This window comes from Drosophila innubila (genome assembly GCF_004354385.1).
Source record: "Drosophila innubila isolate TH190305 chromosome 2R unlocalized genomic scaffold, UK_Dinn_1.0 1_C_2R, whole genome shotgun sequence".
NCBI lineage: Eukaryota > Metazoa > Arthropoda > Insecta > Diptera > Drosophilidae > Drosophila > Drosophila innubila.
The window spans coordinates 10,197,456-10,223,868 of NW_022995374.1; the positions used below are offsets into that span (position 1 = coordinate 10,197,456).

General features: G+C 39.1%; 1 protein-coding gene and 1 long non-coding RNA gene across 2 annotated transcripts in view; both read right to left on the reverse strand.

Moving 5' to 3' along the window:
• LOC117784284 (serum response factor homolog) overlaps positions 1 to 14,449 on the reverse strand; it is a 32,916-nt gene extending 18,467 nt beyond the window's left edge. The window contains exons 1-2 of the mRNA XM_034621980.1: positions 13,295 to 14,449; positions 7,893 to 8,141 (exon numbers count right to left, since the gene is read on the reverse strand). Of these exons, the coding sequence (XP_034477871.1) occupies positions 7,893 to 8,141; positions 13,295 to 13,972 (927 nt within the window). The 5' untranslated portion in view covers positions 13,973 to 14,449. The remainder of the gene's footprint in view (positions 1 to 7,892; positions 8,142 to 13,294) is intronic.
• Positions 14,450 to 17,101: 2,652 nt separating this feature from the next.
• On the reverse strand, positions 17,102 to 20,701 carry LOC117785260. Its single transcript, XR_004617496.1, has 2 exons — positions 20,618 to 20,701; positions 17,102 to 17,583 (listed from the first exon to the last, which is right to left on the reverse strand). It is a non-coding gene; the product is annotated as an uncharacterized LOC117785260 (long non-coding RNA).
• Between the last annotated feature and the right edge of the window lie 5,712 nt (positions 20,702 to 26,413).

Here is a 26,413-nt window from a genome sequence, read left to right on the forward strand (position 1 = left end):
GAAGTGACTACTATTTAAAATTTGTACAAAGAATTAAAAAAATACTTATAATTTCTATAAAATTAGCAAAAGTTAAAAAAAAAAACCGGTATTGAAATATAGAGAGTATTTTTTAGTCTACAGATTGCAAGGTTACGATTTTTTTTTAAACAAAAAACTAATACAATAAATCTTATTACATTTTATTTATGCATTAAAGCTTTGCCTTTTTAAAATACATTTTTTTTTTGTATTTCTTTGTTCTTTTTTTTGAATAATTTTACTCTTTTCAAATTTAGTTTATATTAACTGTCAAAATTCAGACAACATTGCTCGTTCTTTCAATCATACCCTAACTTCTTAACGTTTATTTATTTATTTATTTTTGACAAAACGAATTGAACAATTTAACAACTGTTGGTATTAGCAACAGTGACAAAACATCTTCGGTAATAAATTCTAAGCGCACCAACGCCGTCGCACACTTGTGCCATCCAATTCATTATATAATGAAGCGCGCGGACTTCCCACACACATATAGACAATCCGAACCGCTGCTGCCTACAGTTCCAAGTTGCCAGTTCCAAGTTCCCTGTCGCCAATACTCAGTACCCAGTACGGGGTTAAAGCTACAACACAAAACATCGACACTGAAACAAACAAGAGCTCAATGGCTCATTTCCTGCCCACAATTAAATGAAATGTTGAAACCGACTCAATTTTTATATAGCAAAAAAATTAAATAACTTAGAAAATTTTTTGCTTTGTATGTATTGAAAGAAATAATTCAATTAACCTCAAAAAGTTGTATATAAAAAGTAAAACCAACTGAGAATAACTGAAAGTAGAAAGTAATATTCAAACTGGTGCTTTCATAAAAACCAGGCCTTACAAATTTGTATAACAATAATATAATAAGCTATAAAAATGACAGGAACATCAACTCCAAATTAATTTCAATCCAATGTTTAAATATTTCTATGCTAACAGAATCTTTTTTGTTTAACTAAATGATTACTATACTGTTAAATTAATTTGGCATATCTTATTAAGCTGCAATACTTAAAATTAGAAAATCAAAGATCTGTAGAAATTTATTTTAAATGCCCTTTTGAATGTGCTAAATTTGAAATACACAAAGATTCTTTTAAAAATTAGCGTGACCTTAATTCTTCTGCATCTACAATATATTTTCTGCTGTCACTTGCATTTGATTCGTTATACATTGTAAACATCCTTTGTGTATTTCTCTTCTAGCGATTCCAACTAATGGTATTTATTTATTGTTAATTTGAATGTCCTTGAAGTCAAAATATCTTTAAATTTTTAACTGAGCCCCTAACTAGACATTAAAAACATGCGCTTAAATTTTTTAAATGTTTACCAACAATTTGTTTTCAAGGAATGATATAATCGTTGTAAATTATGAAAGATCATCAAGCATTCACCTCATAAATTGAGAAGAAAACATCTCAATAAATCTAATCTATGGGGAATGGAAGTAGCCACTCCAAAAAAATGAAAAGAGGTAAATTGTATAATTCTCAGCCATAAAATGCGCAGTGAAGCGAGTGGAAATGCGAATGTCTGTTAGTTGCCGTGTGTTGGCAACGTCTGAGACGCGACGCGACGCGACTCGACGTTGCCGCCTCTGCCACGCTTCAGTGGCAGCGTTTTGGGCGTGACACGGGGACGGCTCTGTCTGATGCCACATGGCGCTAGTAAAAGGCAGACGGCATGCCTGGGGGGTAAGGTCGTTGAGATTTCATAGTCGATAGCAAAGAATTTTGATTAACTTGGAAAATCATTGGAGTAAGTCAGCAACGAAAAAGCAAAAGCAACAGCAAAAAACCAAAATCAAAGGGAGCGGCAACGGACGGGGGTGTACTCGTATGTTGTGCTGTTGTTGTTGTTGTTGTTGCACAGTAGGAAAGGTTGCACAATCGCTGCTTAGACAGTTGCATACAATGTACGCATTATTTGTTTGCATTGCCAACAATAATTGCTTAACTAAATGCGCCAGGACGTTCTGAAAGGCACAAGCGCCTCGTTAAGGCCGCCAGCCTCGCAGGACAGACGGACAAACGGACGGACAGACGGACAGACGGACGGATGGAAAGACGAACGTATTGGCTGGCTGGCGGGTTTTGGCCTTTAAATAATCACAATGAAAGCAAGAGGCACAAACGGCACAAGCAGACAAGTCAAGCAAAAACAATACACAAAAAAACAACAGCAACAGCAACAGCAACAGCAAAAAGAAGCTCACAAATTGTCATTTCTTAAACTTTTGTTTTGTTTTTCGTTTTGTTTTGCAGATTGCGAAGGCGGCAAGCGGCAGGCGGCAACGGCCACAAGAAGTTGCAACCAGGTACCTACACTGTGGCAGTGGCAGTGGCAGTGGCAGTTCAAGATGTTGCCGACGCGCACAATGTGCGGCTTTAAGAAATGCCGAATTCCAGAAGCTGCAGTACAATCAGTTGAATTAAAAAACGAGCCCACCACAGACAGAGGCAAGCACAGGGAGCGAGAGAGCGGCAGCGGCAGAGAAAAAGAGAGGGAGAGCGAGAGGGAGAGAAAGAGCGAGGACAAGTAGCGACGATATCATCGCGCAGCTGCGGCCTAGGAAATTAAGAGGACATTGTGGCGGCATGTGGTTAGAACTCAACGCGCGGCGGCGGCTTAAACACAAAATCCAATGGCCAAACATCCAGCCAACCAACCATCCAGCCAGTCCAGTTCAGTTCAGGCTGGACCAGAGCAGAGCAGAGAGTCCAGTTGGTTCATGCCACGCAAGATTCTTTGCGTTGCTGCGTTGTTGGTGGCGACTCTCAACTCTCGATGCCCGATGCCCACTGACAGAGGTCGCCCTCGTACGTAATCGGCGAGCACATTGCAAATGCTTTTGTGCCGTCTGTTTGCCTGTCTCACTGCCTTGTGCTGCGCACGTGGCCAACTTGGTGACGCTTGGCCCCAAAAACAACAGCAGCAACAGCAACAACAGCAACAACAACAGCAGCAAATCATTGAAATGTCGTTAGAGGCTCGAGCGGCACGCGGCTTCGATAGTCAGCCGAACCGCAAAATGCTTTTAATTTCTCAAACTGATATGTACTTAGTGTGCCTCGACTGTGGTCAACCAAGGAGGAGCAGAGGGCACAAAGGGGAAACAGAACGTGTGTGTGTGGACAACACCAAAAAAAAACTGAGGAGTAGGAGGAATCGCTTGAAGCTACCAGTTGGCCAGCAACTGAAGTTAACTACAAGTTAAACTTTGTGATTTGTTGCAGCTCGACGCAAATTATTTTTAATCAGAACAGAACATATTTAAGGATCAATGATTCAAATATCTTGAAAAGGTATAAAAAGTTGAAAAATTTTAAGATCTATAAAAGAAATATCGTGCAATTTAACGAAAGGCTTCTAAGCAAATAACTATAATGTTACAGGGCAGATTTCAGAAAAATTAAAAAGTCAGAGTGTAAAATCCGAAGAACAAGTCACAGATTTCAAAGTCTATAAACAAAATATCCTAAAAAGTTTTAAAACAAATAAGAATAAAAAAGAAGGTTTCAAACAAATTACAACATTATAAGAGAATATATTTAACAATCTGTAGCTGAAATACTAATTTATGAAGAACAGAATGAACAATCTATAATGAAATACCCTAAAAGGTTTCAGTATATTATAATATGAGAGAAGAGACTTCAGTATTTTTGAAACATCCAGAAAGTTTTTAAATCAAAATACACTCATATGAGAGAGCAGATATCATAGGAAATTTTAATAATTTAAAAGAATAGATGTCCGAATTTTTTCTGAATTATCCCAAAAATATCCTAATAGAAGAGATTTCAAAGCCTATAAGTGAAATATCGTGAAAAGAACACAAATATTTTTTCAACCAGTTGGAACAAGTTAATTTTATAACATAAAATCAAACACTTTTAAAAAAAACCTACATTTAGAAAATAGTCCAGAACAAACATGTTGTGCTATATTTAACTGTCTAATTTAAATTGTATTTTTTAATCTAAGCAAAAACTGTACCAAAGTGCGATTTAAAAAAAGGAAAGTCTAGGGGGTCACAGCACACATAAAATATTCAAATAAAAACTAAACTGAAGCCAACAAACTGAAATTTGTGTATTTCTTTAACTTATATATATTTTTATACATTTTTAAAGAGGGGGGCGTGGGCGTTTGAGATGCGCAGGTGAGCGACCAAAGAAGGTAATGCTATATAGTCAAAACACCCGCGCAGCTAAGAGATACAATATGGATATGAGAGTTTGCTATACATAAGTATTGTATAATGTGGCGCAAAGTTGCCCAACAACAACAACAACAGCAACAAGAGATAGAGACAACCCACTGCAATGTGAACAATTAACCTTGGCTGGACTTGGAGTTGGCGGCGCTGCCAGAGAACGACCTACAGCAGCCAAACAGTCAACAACAAGCTTTGAAGTTTATCAGTCAGCTGGGCAAACTGGCAGTAATAGCAACAAAAAGCTGATGACGTATCTGCCGCATACCCTGTAGCGAAAGGCAACAAGTGAAATGGGGTATACTGAAAGAGCTGAGAAAATCATTAATAGCCTATTTCCACGACAGCACATTTGGCTCATTTGGCTCATTCCATTTCCATCATTTGGCCCAAATGTGGACTTCATTTCAGTACAAAATCCGAATGATCATTTCGACTCATTCATAATGAATGTGAAGATTTTTTACCATTTGCCCCGGCGAATTTCAGTATTTTTTTTATCGAACACGCGATGTTTATCGATAAACTCGAGAAAAAAAGCAATTATCACCTTAACAAGCTGTTTTCTTCAATAAAAACGGTAGGCATTAAATTTGCGCCAATTATAATATCAAAATAAATATTAAAATGTTGTTATTGTCAGCTTTTTATAATTTGTGCACAGAAACCGAACAGCTGATTTGCTATTGGGTGTCTTAACAGTTTTAACATTTGGTCGTGGAAAGCCAAATATGAGCCACATTCAAATGTGAGCAAATGTGGCAAATGTGAGTGGTCGTGGAAATAGTCAGAGCTGCAAAATCAAAACAGGGTATCTCTGTGTTTATCAGCAGCACTAGCAGCACACCTACTTCTTTGATGTGACCTGAAGCGGCGTTGGTGTCACACCCACAACATTTGCGTGGTGGCTGCCGTTGTTGTTGTTGTTGTTCTTGTTGCTGTTGCCGCTTGGCGGTTCATTCATCGTCTCCAGCTGAATGAAACGACAGCTGGTCGCGTTCTCAGTCGCAGTCGCAGTCGTCGAAAAAGAGTGGCTTCAGTGGCACACGTCATCGGGCAGCAGAAAGAGATGCGATGAAGCCTACGCGACTGGCAGCTGGTCTGGCATTGAAAATGCCGCGCGCGATTTGCATGCCAAGATCTGAAGCATGGGGAATCAACCTGGTGGTTGGGGAGGGGGGGGGGACATGGGGAGTAGGTAACTAACTGCTGAGGCATGACTTGGCTGTTGGACGAGCCAATTGTTGTTGATCGATTTATGAACTCGTTGCGAGCGTTCATGACGTCACAAGTGACACGCAAAACCCACATGCAGTTATCAACGGGTCTATTGTTCGTTACCCCTTCTCTCACAATCCCCCCCCACTCTACTAGTAGACACTCCACATAGTAGAAGCGGAAGCTTTTACAACGCAATGATGAAGTAGAAATAGAGATAGAGCTACAGATACAGATACAGATACAATAAGAGCAAACAGCTAAAAGATACAAATTCATTCAGGGAGCTGCCCACTCTATACACACACTATATGGATAATATTTTTTTCTTTTTCTCTTTTTTTTTTCAAGTGTAGGTTAACAAGAAACTGGCAGCTCGTGTGGCTGGTTATGTAAAGCTCTTAACCTTGCTCTTGAAAACCCCTGAAAACTAGTTAACAACTTTGTTGATCTTTTTTTTTTGTTTTTTTTGGCCAATTTGTGGGCAGGATTCTAAAGGAGGTCGCGTAATCACATAATTTTCTTCATGTTTTGTTTTTATTATTATTTATAATATTGCGCTAAATAAAATATATGTATATTTTAATATATATATATGTATATGCATTTATATAGTTACTATATTGTTGAGTTTTAAACATATGTCTTTTCACTTATCATACTATTGGTTTTGTTATTTTTTGTGTATTTCTTTTTAAAAGTATTTGCATTTGTTTAGCTAATTGCACAAAGCATTTAAAATTAATATAACTATGGGTAATTTGTTTTTAAATTGTTAATAAAGAATTGTGTTTTTTATTTTGTTTTTTCTGTTTAACAGAAATGCAAACTGCACTAAATTAGCTTGAAATTATCATTTAAATATGTTTTAAATTATAAAATAATATTAAATTGCTGGGAAATTACGTATTTTGTCATTTTGCTTTGTTTTAATTTGTTGTCATGCCACATATAAGAAGAAATAGCTTTGAGCTGCTTTTAATTTGGTATTGATTTAATTTTTAATTAAAATATACAATAAATATTAGTAGAAGGAAGCAGGCAGCTCAAAGGGTAAGTACATTTTGTGTGATTTGCTAGTTGGGAATTTTAAGGCACTGAAATTGTCAAGATTATGCGTGGCATGATTAATTTGCGATATAAATTTATTTCTAATCATATTCTTTGCATTATTACATATGCCATTAGCATAAACATAGCTAATGATTATCATTAATTAATTATCATTATGCAAATTGAGAATTTCAGTAGCGTTTTGTGTGCCCAGCGAGCAAATCAATTGAATGAATTAAGTCAATCAAATTGATAGAGAAAATCAAATAAACATAACTATAAATTATAAATAGCGCTAAGATTAAGCTAAAACGATGATGAGTTCTTCACAAAATAACAAATAATATATATATATATATATGTATTTATATATAGAAATTGATTTGTATATATATATATATATTTATGATGTAGTTTGCAACTATATAAATTAGATTTTAGGTTCGGATTGAGCACGCTCATCGCACAAAAGGCCAACAGACGCAGCCCTGTTAAAAAAACACATTTGCTAAACGATAATAAAATAAAATAAACACAGTTAAGATCATAACTAAAATGTAGACTCTGCGCAGCAAATCATTTATCCTTTCTTATTTGTTTTTAGAGTGGTTTCTCTGTGTATATATCCTGTTCTTGCAGTACTTTTATTGCACTTATGTTTAAGGACTAACTAAAGCAGTCTCGGCTTTGTGTTTCGGTGTGTCTTATGTGAGTTCTGTACGAGATATGTATACATACATATGTATTCTGTAGATACGATGTAGAATGTAGAATGGCACTGGGTTCGGTACGGTAAGCTACAGTTCGTTTCGTTTCGTTTCGGGTCGTTCACTGTAGTTATATGGCTATTGATATTACTATGGGGTATATTAAAATATATGAGAGCTGTAGCTTTGCTATGGCACAGTCGCCTTTAAGTAAGAGTTTTGACTAGTATAAACAAAATATTGTTTAAAATGAGCTATGAGCTGCCACGCCCACTACGCTAACAACAAAACGAGCGGCGAGATCGTCTATTGGCCATGATCGAATCTAATCAATGACAATGCATGGCCAAAATGCTGCACTTTGGATCTACTTATGTTAAACACACTCGCACACATACATATCTGCTATATATATACCTATTGACCTAACGCTGCGCATGCGTGTGCGACATGTGAGAGTGTGTGGAGTGCGGCGGTGGCACGTGTGGCACATGCGCATGATGCGCATGTCCGCCGTATGCCTGAGCATGGGAGAGGGGCGAGGCCTGACCTCCACTATAGCCGGACTGCATCAGGCTCTGTTCGAGGCTGTAGTGCGAGGGCGGCGCCTGCGGATGTGCGAGATGAGCGTGCCCATGATGGCCGTAAATCAATTGTCTTACTTTGGAGTCCTCATCGGCGATGTTGTAGCTAAGCTCCGTCTCCTCGAAGCCCGTGGCGGACATGCGCTGATCTCCGCCGCCAACACTTGGCGGATCCGGTGAGTTGAGGCACGTCTGTATGAGCTGCTTGCCCGCCTCCGAGGTAATCATCGGCTGCAGCTTGCGCGTGGCAAATGTGTAGACGTGACCCGTCTCACTGGCCACCAACAGCATCACCTGGGTTCCAGTCAGCGTCGACAGCTCGTAGGCCTGCAATGAGACGGACAGCGAGAGAGAGAGAGGGGGAGAAAGAGAGAGAAGCGTGGTTAAAGTTGTGTTAACTACACATACTCAATGCTGTGCTTTAGCTAAAAGCGGCACATAAATTCGCAAGTAAACTATGCGATTATGTTGCACCGATAACAGACGGAGGCAAATGCTTTGCAGAGCTTCCAAATTGTTAGAGATGGCAACGTGACTTAGGATTAGATAATTGCAATCTATTTGATAGTTCATAAATTGTAAATATAACCGAAGTTTTCTCTTTTTGCTATATTAGTTGATTCTACTACTTTGAAATAATACAACTGCAAATTTAAAATAAACATTTAATATTGAGCTTAAGAAATTTATATTTAGTGGATCAATACTATCTTTAATGCTGGAATTTATATTTTAATTATAAGTTTCTCTAACAAATATTTAAAATTCTGCAATGACAAATTAAGACACATTTAAAATAGTGTAAATCAATATTTTTTTTGGGAATTTGATTACCCTTTTTTTCTTTTTGCAGCGCCTACGATTTAGAAGTTATATTACTCCAACAACTCGAATCAGTATAAAATTGATCATTTTGAAATCCATTGTATATGATTGATATATGGATACGATATCCAGTTGACGATAGTTAACTTTTAAAATAGTTTTAATGTACATTTAAATAAAAACATATTTTTTATTTAATAAATATCCATTTCTTAATCTGATATTATAATTTGTTTATTAATGCTCATGTTTTGAATTTATGCAATTGCAAATAAGATAGAGATAAAATAATATTTTTTTAAAATATATTAAATATAATTTCAGCAATAAATGTTCAATCACGCTCTCTTCTCTAATGCGGATAGACATAAACACCCTCTAGGCCATCGACGGTAGCTAAAGCTGCCTATCAACAGCTCGTAATTACTCTAAAGCGATAAAGTTGCTGTGTGATGGCGTGTAGAGCAGAGCACGGGAGCGGTGAGCGGGGTAGAGGGGCAGATTGGAGCAGATTGGAGCAGCCAATGGCTCAGCGCATAAATAACTTGTGCGAGATTGAGCGAAAATCGCGCAAGAAACGCGCATAAAACGCGCGCGCACAAAGCATTTATTAATATTAATGAAATTGTTGTACACATTGTTGTGACTGGCACTCAGATTGAGAATGAGAATGAGCATGAGACTGTGACTACTGAGACACAGAGACTGAGAGACTGAGGCGGCTGCTGTTGCACGTTGCCCGTTGGCCGTTGCAAGTTGCCAGTTGCCTGGCTGCCAATTTTATGTGTAACATGTGTAAATGCAAACAATTGACACGGCCCGGGCCACTGAGTAGGTGTCGTTGTTGTCTTCCCTGGGAGCTGGGAGCTGATGCTGGGCCAGCAACTAGGCAGAGACAGAGGCAGAGACAGAGGCAGAGGCAGTCAGCCAGTCCAACAATTCATGTCAATTTGAATTTCGAACACAAAGACAAAAGGACACGACACAGACACAGGCACAGGCACAGGGAAGGAAACGTTGACAGGACAAGCCCCAGAGACCGCAGCGAGGCAAGAGTCATTTGTTAGAAGGCGATTGTTGCTGTTGCTGTATGTTGTGTGTTGTGTGTTGTATGTTGCATGTGGCCAAAAGGCGAGCCGACGCGTCGACAAGGCAGCCAAACTGTCGGCCTGCAGCTCGGGCTTCCACTTGGTTGCCGGCTGGTTGCTCTTGTCTTATCTGTGCACAATCTGCCGCTGTTCGGGTATCAATACGCTTCCGTGCTGGCCACAAGACGCAAACAATTCCCAAGCCAAGTCAAAGCCAAAGTTAAAGCTAAAGCTAAAGCCAAAGCCAAACGCTTGGCCCCCAGCTTGGCCTCAGGTCTCAGGCCTCGTGATTTCAATTTAACACCTTTTGGCGGCATTTTGCGCCTGTGCAACAACAACAGCTTGCAGCTTGCAGCTTGCAGCCTGCGGCTTGTGGCGGTGCCCCATTGTTGAACCGTTTTACATGGCAAAAAAGCAGACAGACAGACAGTCATGTGTGTGTTTGTGTGTGTGTGTGTGTGTGTATGCCACATGTGTCCATGCATTTATGCAGACATTCAAAGTGAAGAAGCAGCAGCTACAACAACAACAACGCTTCACAGCCTACGCAATTAGGCCAGGCCTACAAATGAGATCATTGCGTTGACATTAGCTCACTTTTCACTTTTGCCCTTTTTCGGGGCCCGGGTCCAAGCGACTTCAAGCGATCGCGATCGCGCCCACGCCCAACGGAGACAGCGAGCAGATTTTTGAGTTGCTTTTTGCGAAATGCCCAAAATTGGAGAGTGGAAAGCACAGAGCACAAGCGGACAGGTTGTGTGGCGTCTGCTGCTCTGCCACGGCTTCTGCCACGGCATCTGCCACAAACCGATCAAGTTCAATAACCGCAATTTGTAGCCTGTAGGACAGTGCGTGTGTGCGTACGCATGTGTGTGTGTCTATATGTGTGTGTGTGTAGCGCCAAGCGAATCCATTGTGTGCCTGTCAACTGTCCACGTTGCGGACATCGATGAGGGCCACATCAAAGTCACTAAAAATATATAACAAAAGTTTTGTCCCTGTCAACAGGCGCGCGCCTGTCATAAGTAGGGCCCCAAAGCCCCAAAACAACAACAACAGCAACAACAGCAACAACAGCAACAACAACAACAACTGAAGTAGCAAAGAAACCAACAGAGAAACTTATGTCTCTGGGGTCAAATATTTTTGTGATACGCTCAACGAAAATGTCGATACTTTTTCATGCAACTTGCAATGAATTCGAGAATGTAACTTTTGGAATATCTATTCCTAAATTCCAAAAGTTACATAGGAATAGCAAATGAACTTAAAAGAATGATATAAAAGACCAATCATTTTTAGGAACCGTCTTTTTTTTTTAATTTAACCAATTACTTAGCTATATAAACATATATAAATGTGTGTGAACATATAAATAATTAAACCTGTTTAAATGTATGGCTTTCATACTTTATTTCATACTATCAAGTTCTCTAAAAAAAAACAATTCAATTTGCTAAGTATACAAAAACTTGAAAAACAAAGAGAATGACAAATTCCATATAGTTCTAGGCGTATATGGATTTTAGTCCAATCTAAGCTGTAAAGTGGATTTGAAAGAAATGGACAAATCTGCTGATTAAATAAAGAACCTTCTTTTAGATTTAGTTTACTTGATTTTCAGAATGGTTCTAAATTTAAAAATTTTTTAAAAGCTCTAGGAAAAATGGTAGATGTATTTACAATACGATTTTCAGTTAAAACATAAAAAAAATACTACCAAGAAAAAGAAAACTGTTCTAAAGTCAACTAGTATTATAACCAGAGTTGCGATATTAGTGCTTTGGCTTAGATTCCTGATTCTTGTTACTAAGACATTCCCTTAGTCGATAAAAATATTTTCATAAAAAATGTTGGCATAATAATCAAATAAAGCCATCTAATACTATTTAATTAAGATCGTTTAGTTGTGATTCCACCCACATCCACATTTTAGCAAGGGTATAAAATGCTTCGAGGCCAACTTGAAGTTTTTCCTTTTATTTTGTTATTTTGTGTCGATTTTTAGACAAAATATTTCATAAGATTTGTTGTTGCTGTAGTTAAGATCGTGCTGAGATCGTGATTTAGCGCTGCAGTTGGCGTTTTTTTGTCTTTATTTTATTTTTTGATCGCAGCGACTTTGAGGCCAAAGAAGTCTATTTAAAAATGTTAAGCATTTCATATGCCGAGCCTAACCGAGCGGCGCATTATGTAAGTTTGCGTGTGAAAATTGGTCATTTGATGCAGAAAAACCAAAGAAAAACGAATATACTATCCCAGAAGGAGGCAACAGGCAAAGGTAAAAGCAAAGGTAAAGGTAAAAGCAAAGGCTGTGGCATCTTCGCATGACAATGAGATCAGGCAGCACGCAACTGCAACTGCCACACAGCTTTCGGGGTTGGGATTGGGATTGGAAATGGCATCGGGATTGGGATTGGGATGGGGATTGGACTGTTCTTTGAATGCAATTGCGGGGCCGGCAAATTAACATTTTATGAAGCCGAAAACAAAGGGAAATTCGGAATTGAAATCGGAATCGGAATCGTGGCTACCGCGCTTACACAGCGCCGTTGCCGCCAAAGCAAATGCAACAGTTGTCCCTAAACAGGGGCGGGGGGGTGTGACGGGGGCATGCCGCACAGGTTGGGCACGATGGTAACACAACGATAAAGCACTCGAGGCACAGAACACAGAACAATGCCAAGGATCGGGAGAATTGAGAATTCGGTAGCATTTATTAATTGCACATGCGCTCAAAACGTGCTCCACACTTGAAGAATTCTTCACTCGCAAAATTATTTGCCCGAAAAGAAAGCAATTATTTAATTTCAACATTTCACTCCATGCAAACTCATGCTAATCAAAGATTAGGGCTAGTAAAAATGTGAAAAGTCAAAGATAAAATCTTTTCAAATATGTATTGTTCTAAAATGAAAAAGTCTAAGATAAAAGAAGGAAAATTTATAGAAATAAATATTTCTTAGGTAAATTTACTAAAAATATAAAAAAATGTAATTTAAAATGTTTACTCCTGTTTACTACTGAAAAGTCAAGGAACTAAATCTTTTTGAAAATTGATTGTTCTAAAAAAAAATACAAAGGAAAATGAATATAAATAAATATTTCGTAAATGAGCAGACTAAAAATAATGAAATATTTAATTTAAACTTTTCACTCCATACAAACTCATATTAACAAAAAAAATAATGTGAAAAGTCAAAGAACTAAATATTTTTGAAAATGAAATTCATCTAAAAAAAGACAACAAAAAAATACAATTTTTTATATGAAGTGACCAAATATAATGCAATATTTAATTTAAACTTTTCCCTCCATACAAACTCATACTAACGATAATAATAAAGTGAAAAGTCAAAGAACAAATTTATTGTTCTAAAAAGCAAACGTCTCAAAAAAAACAAATGAAAATGAATAGAAATAAATATTTCGTAGGTGTTTTTTGGGAAGACCTAAAAATAATACAAGGTGTATTAAGAGACAGTTAATATTTAAAGGGATTAACACCAGTTTTTTGCAGTGTAAACTGTAGGGGGGTTTTGTGGGCGTTGGGTGGCTGCTGCTTACCTTCTTCATGATGCCCGTTTTGCGCTTGGAGAACGTTGTGTAGCGACGCAGCTTGTTGTCAATGTACTCCATTTTGATTTTGACGCGTCCCTTTGTCTTTTTGCCATTGGCGGGCGGTGATTTCTTATTGGGCAGCGCATTGTAGCCATCGACGCCGTCAACGTCAACGCCGGCGACAGCGACGCTGCCAGCGGCGCAGCTTTCCAGACCCTGCAGCGTCATGCCGCCGCCGCTGGAACGATGATCTTCATAGCAATCGCTGCCGCTGCGCTTAAGACCGCGTGATTGCTGTTGTTGTTGCTGTTGTTGCTGCTGCTGCTGCTGTTGTTGTTGTTGCTGCTGTTGTTGTTGTTGCTGCTGCTGGTGTTGTGGACTGTGCGTTTGACTGTTGCCCAGCGTTTGGCACTGTTGTTGTTGCTGCTGCTGCTGCTGCTGTTGTTGCTGTTGCGCCGCTGCTGCTGCCGCCGCTGGATTGGGACGCTGCATGGCAAGACCAACGCCGACGCCGCCGCCGACGCCGCTGCCCATGCTTTGGAGCAGACCGCCGCTGGGCGGACGAGCGCCAAGTGCCGCTACAGCGGGATTGCCATACATGTCCGCCTGATCGGCGAGACTTAAACCTATACTACTCATCGAGTAGTTTAGGTTATAGCGCGAGTCACCGCGCGCTGGATCCATTCTCAGATAAAAGTTCTCCACCGTGGAGCCGTACAATAAATCCAAGGCACCACGCGCGTCTATTATTGCCGCTGCGGCACACTTTTTTCAGATTTCGATTTTGGGTTTTAGCTTTAGTTGTGCCCCCCAAAACACTCACAAATCGCCTGCTAGCTTTTTAATTCCAAAAATAAACACAAAAAAACACGCACACACAAACAAACACACGCACACACACGAGCACACGCACACAGACGCGAGCTGCTGTTGTTGTTGCTTTGCTTTTGCCGCTGGCGTTGGCGCTGGCCGTCAGCTGTTTACGCTGTTTGCCGTTGGCGGCGCTGCAGTTATTTTCACTTTTCGCCTATGTCGCCCGCGTCGCAACTTCTATTGAATAATAATAATGCGTTTTGATTGATCTTTGTATTATTATTAACAAATAAATCCGCGAATTTTAGTTGCAGCACCACACGCACACACACACGCGGCGCAAGCACACAAGAAAAACTGACAATTCGTGCTGCTAGCTAACAGTGCGCTTAACAGTTCCTTAACAGTCGCACAGTGTTGCACAATTTGCGAGAGTGTGTGCGCGCCACAATTTGAATTTGCAAATGCAAATGTGGAATTTCGTTAAAGTTGCGTTTGCAAATGCAATATTATAAATTGCACATGACAAATGTATAACTGTTTATTGTTGCTGCTGTTGCTGTTGTTGTTGTTGTATTTATTTATTTGGTTTTGTTTGAATTGACTTATTTGTCGCGCTAGAGAGATGCTTGTCACTTGTTTTGGTCTTTTTTGCTTTATTTGCAGATTTAATGTCGTACTGCCAAATTCGAAACGTTGTGAACTGCGCGTGAGTGTGGTTGTTGTTGTTGTTGTTGCTGCTGCTGCCGCTGCTGTAGATTTTTGTCGTTGTTGTTATATTTGGTGCGTCTGACGGTCTCGAGCTAACTTTGCGATCGATTGTTGCCTTCGTTGTGCTTCAGATGGCGTGCAAATACCTAATAACAAAGCACGCGTATGGCAAGCGACGGCGCAGCGGCGTTCAAAGTGCGCTCCAAACTTGGAGCACAGTTGCCCACACAACCGGTTGCTGCCCCCCAAGAGAGCGACAGAGAGCGACAGCAAGAGCGAGCGAGCGAGCGAGAGAGAGCAGGAAAGAGCGTGCATGCAAAGGCGCTCTTTATGGCTCTATTGCAAAGAGAGCGCTTAGTATATAAAGAGCTATAGCTTTTTTTGTTGTTGCGACAGCTTTATGGCTTAATTAATTAAACCTCAGTGTACATAGCAGTTAACACTGAGTGTGTGTGTGTGTGTTCGCTCACTCTCTCTCTCTCTATCTCTCTCTCTCGCTGTCTGTGACTGTTTATGCATAATTTACTACACTCATTTGTGCAAACATCTGCCATTTGCGTTCATTTGATTGGCTGCGCAGACGCATAGATCGCATTGGAGCTGCCAACTCCGCCCACTTTGTAGTTGTTGCTGTTGTTGACGTATCGTTGTAATTGTTATTATCGTTATTATCGACAAGAGACAATTTTGTTGTTTCAATGATTGCGTGATTGAGTTTTTAATTAAACAAGCCAATGGCAGCCATTTTGTTAATGTGTGTGTTTGCTTATCAGCACTGATTAAGTTAATTTGTTATTTTGAGCAAACATCGCCAGACGGAATCGCTGCATTGACCGTTGGCAGTCCCCCTAGGCCTACAAAAAGCGATACACTTAAACTATGCCAGGAATTCAGCTGGCGAGGGCCAATATGGTCAGCAAATGCTCTAGAGGATTTGCGTGGTGGTGGCGGTGGCGTTGTTGCAGTTGCTGCTGCTGATGTTGCTGCTGCTGATGTTGCTGATGTTGCAGTTGTTCTTTCCAATCCCTGCTGCTCACTTGCTGCTTGTGGCCGAGTCTCGAGTATTTGTGCAATGTCCTTAAATAGCCGTTCGCAAGAAAACGCTGCACCAGCGCGCTGGCCACGTGCAGTGACTAACAGATACAGTCGAGCTGCCAAACAATCCATCCATCGATACTGCGGCCAGTTATTGCTCCCAGTTGATAATCGAGACGACAACAGCAGCAGCAACATCAGCAACAGCAGCAACATCGACGCATTCCTGGCTCGTTCCCCGCTGCAAATGGCAAGCATTGCCTTTTCCAGATACCAACAACAGCAAAACAGCAGCCTGACTCAAAACTCTGCTCAGACGTTGTCGCCAGCATGTCTCTTCCGCGGAATAGCAATAGCAACAGCAACAGCAACAGCAATAGGAATAGGAATAGGATTGGCAATAGCTAGAGTCGAAGCAAGTGATGCCACTGACTGCATTTAATTAAAATCCAGCTACACATCTTCAACTCAAACTGGACAACGTGCCTTCTCTACCTGCCTGGGCTGCCTAATGATTTAAATTAATCATAATGACTGTCAAAATAGAACGCTGCCTGCTCGCCAGGCTCTATATGGCTCGACCCCGCAGCGGGTGCACCAGACTCAGCTCCAACTCCATACCCATCTCCAACTCCGTCTCCGTCTTCGTCTACGTCGGCAACTGCAACTCCAATCCGTTGCCTCATCTGACATTTCATCATACTCACACGCTGGCCACAAGGTTCTCACAATTGTATGGATGTGCGCTGTGCAGCGCTTACTAATTGGTATTGTCTGAGGATCCAGCCATGGGCGTAGACCAGGGCTAACTAAGACTTAACCTGGCACAGACTGCTAACCAAACACTGTTTAAGAAGTTCAAAATAAATAAGGAAATTTAATAAGAAAAGTGTCTTCATCAAATCTTAAATATTCTTTTGTTTCGAACCCGAAAAGAATTCCAATTAAAAAATAATCCCTCGCTTCGGAAAAAATATCATATATCAAGGTAAAGTGTATATAAAAATTGAATAAAAATAAATAAACATCGAGCTGATAATATGCTTTATAGCTCGAGAAATCAAACCAAGTTGTAGATTTGCTGCCTGGATTTAAACATGTCAGTTGCTCAATTTGCTCACGAAACTCGAATCGTTATGTTTTACAAATTGGCAGCTTTATCGTCGCCTTCGTTGTCCTTCGGCGCTGCAGACAAAAAATTTATGAACCTGTCAAAAATAATTTAAAAAAAAACAATACACAGCACATATTTTGCTTCGAGTAGAGACGCTGATAACAAATAATTTATTTTCCTGCTCACAGCAATTACAAATACATAGATTTTTGTTACTAGCTAAGCTGTTTTTGTAAACTGTTAACAAAGCTTATGAGAAGAATCTTAAAGGTAAACCCCTTCAGACTACGCCCATGTTCTGAAGTTGCCAGGAACTGCAGCTGGCTCCAGTCCGGCTGTATTTCTAACTGAACGTCAGCTAGTCTGGCCTGAAACTCAACCATATGCCTCCGTGTTTTTCCCGTCTCAACTGGGAACGACTTTGTTTTTTTTGCTGTCGCTTGCTGCGTGTTGCATTTTCCTAGGAATTTCTCAGCATTTCTAATACTTAATTATTTGTGCGCGATTTGCTAGCGTTTTACGTGCGTTTATTCCAGCTATTAGATGGTATTGTACGATTCCGTCTCTTGCTCCACTTATGCAATCGCAATCGCAACCAAATCCACAAAGTTCACCTTCAAAACTGCAGATAGAAAGAGAGAGAGTGAGAGAGAGACACATTATATTTGTAGATGCAACATTATATTATTTTTAGCTGGCTGCAAATGTTTGTTCCATTTAGATTTCGAACATTTTTAATTTGATTTTTTTTGGAACTGGTAGTAGTTTGAGTATTTATAGAGCTGTTTGGGCCCAACGTATTTAAAATATATCTTAGAAATTAGATATAGAAGCATTTAAAAGTGATCTGAAGTCGAAAAACTTGGAGGGACTTAGAATAAAAAAACAAAAAAAAGAACTAGATCAATTTAATCCTGTTTTAAATAAAAACTTTGCATTTCTGCTATGATTTTATTGGGTAATTTTAATAATATAATCGCTAATCTTAAGCGAAGATTCATGAGAGATAAAGAGATCGTTATGAAGAATGTGTTGATGCCACACGATCTAATCGACTAACAAATGCAGAGGAAATCGAGACAGGTAAACTGCAGGCACTGCTCAGGTGTCTAATTGGGCGCTGGGGGTGACAATGAACCACTTAAGCAGTTGCAAGTTGCATGTTGCAAGTTGGCAGTCGAAACGCCAACGCCAACGCCATGCCAAAGTCAAAATCAGAGTCAAACTCAATGCCAAAGAAAAGACAAAGTCAAAAGTTGTACCAATTGCCAATTGGTTGAGAGACGCAAAGTCGCGTCTCATGAATAACACATAAGTTGCAGGATTGGGATACGGATTGGACTTGGACTGGAACTCGGACTCGGACTTGGGATTGCGATCGGCATCGGTTTCAGCTCTTTGTCATCAGTTCTGTCCGTCTGTCCGTCTGTCTGTTTGTCCGTCTGTCCAATTGTCTCTCGACGCGTTACAATTTAAATAAAATGTGGCCAAAACAAAAGGAACAGAAAAAGAAAAGAAAAGGAAAAGGGTTTTTCTTTAAAGCGAGTCTGTGTTGTGGCAAGTTGTGTTGTTGTGTTGTTGTTACCGGATTTACCGTTGCACTGCTTACAGGAAACAAAAGCACCGCTACAATCATAAAACGATTAACAGGTCGTGACCATTTCACCTGATTACCAAACGGCCCGAAACTCATTTGCATGCAATCGCCGTTGACCATGAGCTTGGAGTCAGGAGGAAAGCGAAGCGACAAGTGATAGCTGGTAAGTGGCAAGTGGCAGCAAACGGAAGTTCAACTGACTCCCTCACACCCATCACTCGGCTGCCTTATGCCCCACTCTTCATGCTCTTCCGACCGATCAGTTAGAACTTCCTTCAGCATTTTAAGTGGTCAATTATACGAGTGTGTCTTTGTGCTGCGTACTCGCATGTGTTGCACGTGCTTTGCATGCCACATGGCTAATGATAACGATAACAAAACACACTATCAATTCATCCTCCTCCTCCTTCTTCTGCTCTTCTCTCTTGTCTTTCCCACTCATTGCTCAGCTGGGGTTTGAGCTCTGCTTGGGCTACAAATTAGAACAGAATTATCCCACGCATCTCGGATAATGTACGCGAAATACTTGATCGATTGCCAGTGATCGATAGTTGTTGTTGTTGTTGTTGCTGCTACTGTTGCTGAGCAAAAACTGACAAGAACTGCAGACGACAACGACAACGACGATCGTCAGGACAGAAGACAACGACAGGCCACAAGGCAGTTCCAATCAAGCAGTGCTGTCGCCAACTCGCTTTTTCCCGCCATATTTAGCGGTTATTTTAAAATTTAAAGATTTCTGCCATAATAAATATAGTAAGACGTCTCTTAATCGTTTATTATCTTATCTTTTTAGTTAAATTTTCAAGGAAATTAAGAGGGAAGAATTAACGCATACAATTTTAATCTAGATTATAACTTTTTTTTTCTTTTCATTGCCTTTATTTATTGAATCTTCTCCAAGGGAGACTTGCCGGGGCCCCAAGGGTTTATTGCTGGGCTGGAAGGTCGTTAGAACTTTTTTAATATATTAAATTGCAGACTTTCAATCCTTTTTTTTTATTTTTAAAATGTTAGTGAAGATTTTAACGACACCAAACAAATTTTTCTTTATATCTGGCTTTAAATAAATAATTGCAAGTAATAAATCTTATTTTGGTTTGTTTATTAGTTGTCAATTTAAATAAATCTTACATCAATTTAAGCTAACGATTTATTTACATTTTTACATTTTTTTTATATATATTCCATTGCATTACATTTTACATATATCTAAGTATGTCTAAGCTTAGTAAAGTTTTTTAAATTGAGTGTTGATAAGCTAATTATGATATTATTATTCAGTTTAAATAATATATTTCTCAGTTTTCCGTTTTCTTCTTTTCTTTTTTTTTCAAGTCATGAATTTCTAAATCCTAAATGCCTAGGAAAGCCTAGTAAATGCTCATTTTTAAACATTTTTAAAAGTGATCTATTTGTATCAAATTTTAGCTACTTCTGCCTGTTTTAGCGGCTTTCTTAAGTGGCAACACTGCGTGTAGCAAACACAGAAAGAAGGAGGATCGTCGATCGCGCAACAAATTTCAGCGCGTAGAACGGTAACTTATTTTTTTCCACTTATTGTCAAGCGATGGAGCTGAGGCTGTAGCTGAATCCGAGCTGAGTTTGAGACTGAGACTAAGACTGAGACAGAAGCTGAAGCTGAGCGATGTCTCCAGCCTGGCTGTGATAAAATGTGCGTAAGTGATCAGTGGAAGACGTTGCAGAAGACTCCATGAGTTGGGGTTAAAATTCTTTGAGTTTTTTTTTGTTTTTTTCTGTTGTTTTGTTTTGTTGCAGTAGCAACTCAGCACTCGGCACTCGGCAGCATTTTAAAATTACAAGTATGTAATTTTGCTGAAATCAAGCGCTCATATGAAAATTCCACAGCAAAGCTGTCGATACGATTCGATACGATTCGATTCGATCGTTCGATCGATCGCTGCAATTGCGGTCGATTTTTAATTTGTGCTGCACTTTGGCTGAAATCAGAGCAAAACCTCTGTGACTCGGAGACCTGGGAATGGCAATGGGAATGGGAATGAGAATGGGGTTGAGATACAAGATACTTGCCACTAACCATCATCCACTGTGGACTGTGCACTGTGCACTGTTAGCGACCTTATCGCGCCCACTGTGCGCACACAAAATGTCATTCTGTGCACGTCGCTTCACAAGGCATCCCAATCAGTCGTAGGCACTCTATGGCGTTTCAGGTAAGGCACAGAGAGGCGGACCAAACCGAGCCAGACTGTGCTGTGCTGTGGCAACCTCTGGTTGCAGGCAGCCTCACTGCCTCACTGCTTGGCTGGCAGCTCGTCATCATTATCTCTGCGCTGCCAACATCGCAAATAATATAAAAAGAACACAAAACAAATGCAATAACACAAAAAAAAAAAACAAAAAGAAAATAAATAAATAAAAACAAAAACAATTGCCTCGGACTGACTGACTGACTGACGGACTGACTGACAGACAGACAGCTTCACGTCCAGCTCCAGATCGAAGCTGCAAATAAACTATTTCAATCAATGCGTTCGTTCGGGAATCAGTTGAATGCTCTTCTTTCTATCCCTTTCTCACTCTCTCTCTCTCTCACTCTCTTTCTATCGCATGCAATAGTTTCGGCTTTTCGTTCAGATCCAAAAATATCTTATACTTTTCATGAAATACATGAATATCTAATTATAAATATTACATTTCTAATTGAAAACTAATTTGTACTATGAATTGATGTGTAACTATATTTTTCGACGGGTTTCGCCCAAATTAAATTTATATGGTAGGGGTAAGCCCTTTTAAAATTTGTATAATTTTTAAATCTCAAGTTTTCACTTGCAATCAATCATAATTAGTATTAAACAACACTTATAACTTGATTCTAGGACGTTTCATTGTCTTGTTAAGAATCATGGGGAAATTGGACGCAAATTTTAACTTGTAAAGTGGCTAAATCCGCAGTCTGACCAACTTCAAACTGTCATAACTTGATCAAAACTGAACCGATTTGTAAGCGGAATGTCATTTTGATCATGATTTGGCATTTTAATTCAATCTGCATTCAAATTTTATTATTTTCGACCAAGATTCGATTTCGATGCTAAGGGTCCCCCCTTTGAAATTTCGAAAATTCAAAATTTTAAATCTCAAGTTTTCACTTTTAAGGAACTCCTTATATCGTAATTAGTATAAAACAACACTTTAAACTTGATTCTGGGACGTTTCATTGTCTTGTAAAAATAATGGGAAATTGGACAAAAAATTTTGCTTGTAAAGTTGATAGGTCAAAAGCAAGACCCACTTCAAACTTTCATAACTTTGTCAAAACTGGACCGATTTTGAAACAGAATGTCATATTAATCATGATTCGTTCTGTAAGTTCGTTGGGTATTTAAGTTTTATTATTTTTATGCAACAAATATTTTTACAAAATTTTATTATTTTAAGTAACAGCTGTGGCATGTCTCAAAAACTTTTAATAAATCATCAATTAGAAAAATTCATTTTAAAACGTTGTTTACAAATTGTACATTTTAAATTCAGCGCCCGCTTAGCAATGAACTGCTTGTAGTGTACGAGTCAGTAAAGCAGTGTATAGCTTGCCCTGCTTGTTGTATAAGTGTAACCACAAGCAGGTTTCTGCCTTAAGTTAAGAATTGAACAATAGATGGCGGCTTATATACACAGCACTGCTTGTCTGATAAGCAGTTCAACAGGCAAGCAGCTCAGCACGGAAGGCAGTGCAACGATTTGACAAACTGCTTTCAAGATATAAATAGGGAATAGATGGCGCTTTTTGGTCGTAAAACAAATTAGGTTTTTTGGCGCCGTTTTAGAATACAATTTATTATTAATTATAAAAAAAGGTATATTGTTTGAATAATTCTAATACACCAAATAATAGTTATTCAGATATGTATTATCAATTATATTAACTGTTCGCGTAAGGTATAATTTTATTTTAATTCGAATGATTAAGTTGTATAAATAATGAAAATGTGCCATATATCAATAATTTCTCATTAATTGCAGTGTATTTAACACCAATAAATGGAAAGGTTCGTCGAACTCTTAGCGGCGTTTTGTTCTTTTTGCATTTGCAGAGCTTCTTCCATGGAAGAAGACAGGCAGCACGTTCCCGTAGCTTTTCTACCTGATGACGCCGAATTTTTACTGCTGATTCTACGGGATTATACAATGAAAGTTTGTTGTCTGTTCGCTCGGTTCGGCGAAAAGTTTTCGCTGCTGCCCGACGAAAATCAAATTGAAAACAATTTTTCAATCGAAAGTCGTCGAGTTGCAGTGCCGTGAGAATTTTAACAGCTCCAGATATGCGATATACGTATATGTACTATACTCATATGAATGCCCCGCATCGGGTTCAATGCGACCAGTTCGAATTTAAGGAAGTAACCAAAACACAAAACACAAAACTCGTCGCTTATCGGTGACTAACATTGTATAAAAAAAGCAAAACAAAAACAAAAAATAAAACAAATTGCCTAGAATAGCGGAAAACCAATTAGAATGCAAGTAGAATACTATTCGACTAGCAGTTACTCTTTTAATTTGGAAGCATAGTTTGAATATGATTTAGCCATATTTCAACATTTTATTGGAATTATTACTTGATTTGAGACTTATTAGCATTTATGATAATAAAATTTAACTTAAAAAAATATTACAATTCAAATATTCTAAAAACTAAAACATCGATTTATAATTTTAGGAATACAAATTAATTTTAATTATTATTTATCATTAATAAAATTAGAAAGAAAGTCCAACACAATTTTTAATTTATTAAAAGCTGCGGAATACCACTTGCTTTTGTAATAAATGTAATTGGTTTTAAAATAATTGTAACTATGATTTGGCAATATTTAAACATTTCCATCTACTAAAATTCTTACTTGGATCTTAGATTTATGACTGCAAAATAGTTGTTTTTGATGAAATATGTTAAGTACATATTTACTACTAATTAGTATCTACAATAAATTTGAATTATGAATTAACAATTGTATTTTGGACATGTTTATAAATAAATAAAAATCGTAGACTGATTTTTGTCTGTGTCAGCCAACTTGGCTTCTGCTTTGGCCGAGTGCAACGAACGCTCAATTAACGTATTATTATTATTATTATTATGTTCTTTTTGCTGTACTGCTTTACTGGTATTTGTTTTTGTTGTAGCTTGCACGCGTAATGGTTGTTGTTGTTTTGGGTTTACTTATCTGTCATTTGCCAAAAGAAGTATGTATAATAATACTTAATAATTGTTAATTTCAGACTCTGACTGTTCTGTTTGTTGCTGTTTTTGTTGTTGGTAGTAAATATTTAATATTTAGTTGCAAACATTGACATGTGCATGTGTGTGTGTGTGTGTGTGGATGTGGGTGTGTGAGATTATTGCATCAGCTGTGCTTTGTTATGGTAATAGCAGCAAGTTTGCACTGCTTATCAAGCAGTCGCTTATCAATTGCTGATGATTGGTAAATCATCATTGGCATTTGTCAATGTTACAACAATACACAAAGGTGAGTTTCGTTGTTGCAATTTGTGCAATTCGCACAAGGAAGCAACTGAGAAGCTTGCACAATTTGAACATGCAGTCATCGATATCGATATCTAAGTGCTGTGCTTTTGTGCTGTCTTTTTCTGTCTTCAGTCTTCTGGCTGCTTCTGATTCTGCTGCAATCAATGATTTGACTGATAAGGTGACTCGCCTGCTGCCTGTGGCAGCAATGAACGCTTATCGTGCAAATGCGGCGACTGCGTATTGTATGAGTAGTATCGTTAAGTATAAACAAATGTTAAAGTCGCACACCTTAAAAGTAAAAAGCACGCAACTTGACCTAAATAGCCAGATCGACAGGGAGAGAGAGTGAACGAGAGCGAGAACGAGAGAGCGAGTGAGTGAGCGAGACTGAGCGACTACTTTTACAAATCGCTGCATTTAAATCAACAAAACTACGAAGCGTGCTAATTTTTATGAATTTCATAACAGCATTTTATTTTAAATAAAACGCAAAAGACAACAACAACAGCTCATATGCTGCATACTATTACGTGAAAGCTCACACTCACGCTCTCTGGCGCTCAGTCACGCATGCGCAGCAGCAGCCGCAGCAGCAGCAACAACAACAACAAGAAAGCAGTGCAGCCAAAACTTTATTTTCTTCTAAGCAACAGGCAGCTTAAACACAAATCAAAGTGCGCAAGGCAGTCGCTAGGTGGTGTGGTGTGGTGGGGGGAGTGCGTTGGCGACTATGATGCGGGTGTGGTGCTGCTCTTCTTCTGGTTGTTGTTATTTTTGTTGTTGCTGGGTCCCACACTCCTCTCAAAGCAGCAAACGAAAATGAAAGCGAGCGATCACAAACTCAAAGTCGTTTCGGCCGCAGCGACGCGACGTCGTGACGTCGGCAGCTTCGTTGTTTTGCTTTTGGTTTTGCCTTTGCATTGTGACTGCAGTGACGTCACATACTTTAGAAAGGCAAATTGCTGTGTCATTTATAGAGCTGACATAGAATAATCAAGTGATTAAGCGCTCAAAGCGTAATGAACTAAGAAAAGCTCAACTCTGTATCAAACAATGATTTATGTGTGGACATGAATCACATGCAAGATTATAATCTCTTTGAATTAGTTCATAGATTAATTTAATATAACATTATACATATGTATGTATGTACATATAAGTGCATAGACATTTTAATATTATTTATTTGAGTCAACATTAAAAAAAATGAACTGTTCACATATATTATAATTATTTTTAGTCATTTGTTAAATTTATATTTTATGTCACAGCACTTTGACTTTTCCGCACACAATACAACAAGTCAGTGCTGTTGAAAACAACAGCAACAACTTGCATGCTAAGTAAACTGCCTTGCACTGCTTGTTTGTTGTTGTTGCTGCCACTGTGGATTTTGGCGTTCCGTTGAGAGTAAAAGTGATTGGGAAAAACTTTTGCTTTTGCTGTCGATCGCATGTTAGTTTCGCTCTTTATGCGCTCTCAATTTCTTGGGCTCGCGCTCTCCCTCTTCCTCTCTTTCTGTCACTCACTCTCTGTCTCTCTGTGTTGCGCTTTGGCCTGACCAACATCCACAGGTAGTTGCTGTAAAGGCAGCGCAGTCAACGTCGCGACGCGACGCAGACGACGAAGTCATTTTGGGGCTTTTATGGCGCTTTGCCTCTCATTGTGTTTGCGTGTTTGTGTGTGTGTGAATGTGTTTGAGTTGCTTCTTGCTGTTATTGTTGTTGTTGTTATTATTTTTTTCGGTCGCCTGCGCTGTTAGCGTCGCAGTTGCGTTTGCGTCTCATTTTCTTTGCGCTGCTGCTGCTGCGCTAAAGACTTTTTGTCACAGTTACAATTTACCAATTGTAAGCAGCGGACGCGAACGCGCAACAAGCAGAAAGCTCGCTCGGCTAAAGGCGCACAGCGCATAACGGTTCTTCAGGAGCTGCCTTCTAATACAAAGCGTCCGCGTCAACGTCAACGTCAACGCCAGCGTCAGCGTCAGCGACGACGTCAGCGTTGACGACTTGTAAATAAAGAAATACTCGCATATAAAATCTGTTGCATCATTGCTGAAACACTTCAGTCGCTGAATCGCGTGCGTGGAGGCAACACTTTCCGCGACCACAACAACAACAAAAACAACAACGTGCAACAACAACGTCAACAACAATAATAATAATACGCAAAGCAGTGCGCGCAGCTGCAGTGACAAATTTAAGCGGCAAAAATATAATTTCAAAAACTCTTGTGAAAAATACTAAATTTTTTAAAAATGTGCTTTGATTGAATATAAAATAAATATCAAAAAGTGACAATTTGGAAGTAAAATTAAAGCTGGTTGCAGCCGCT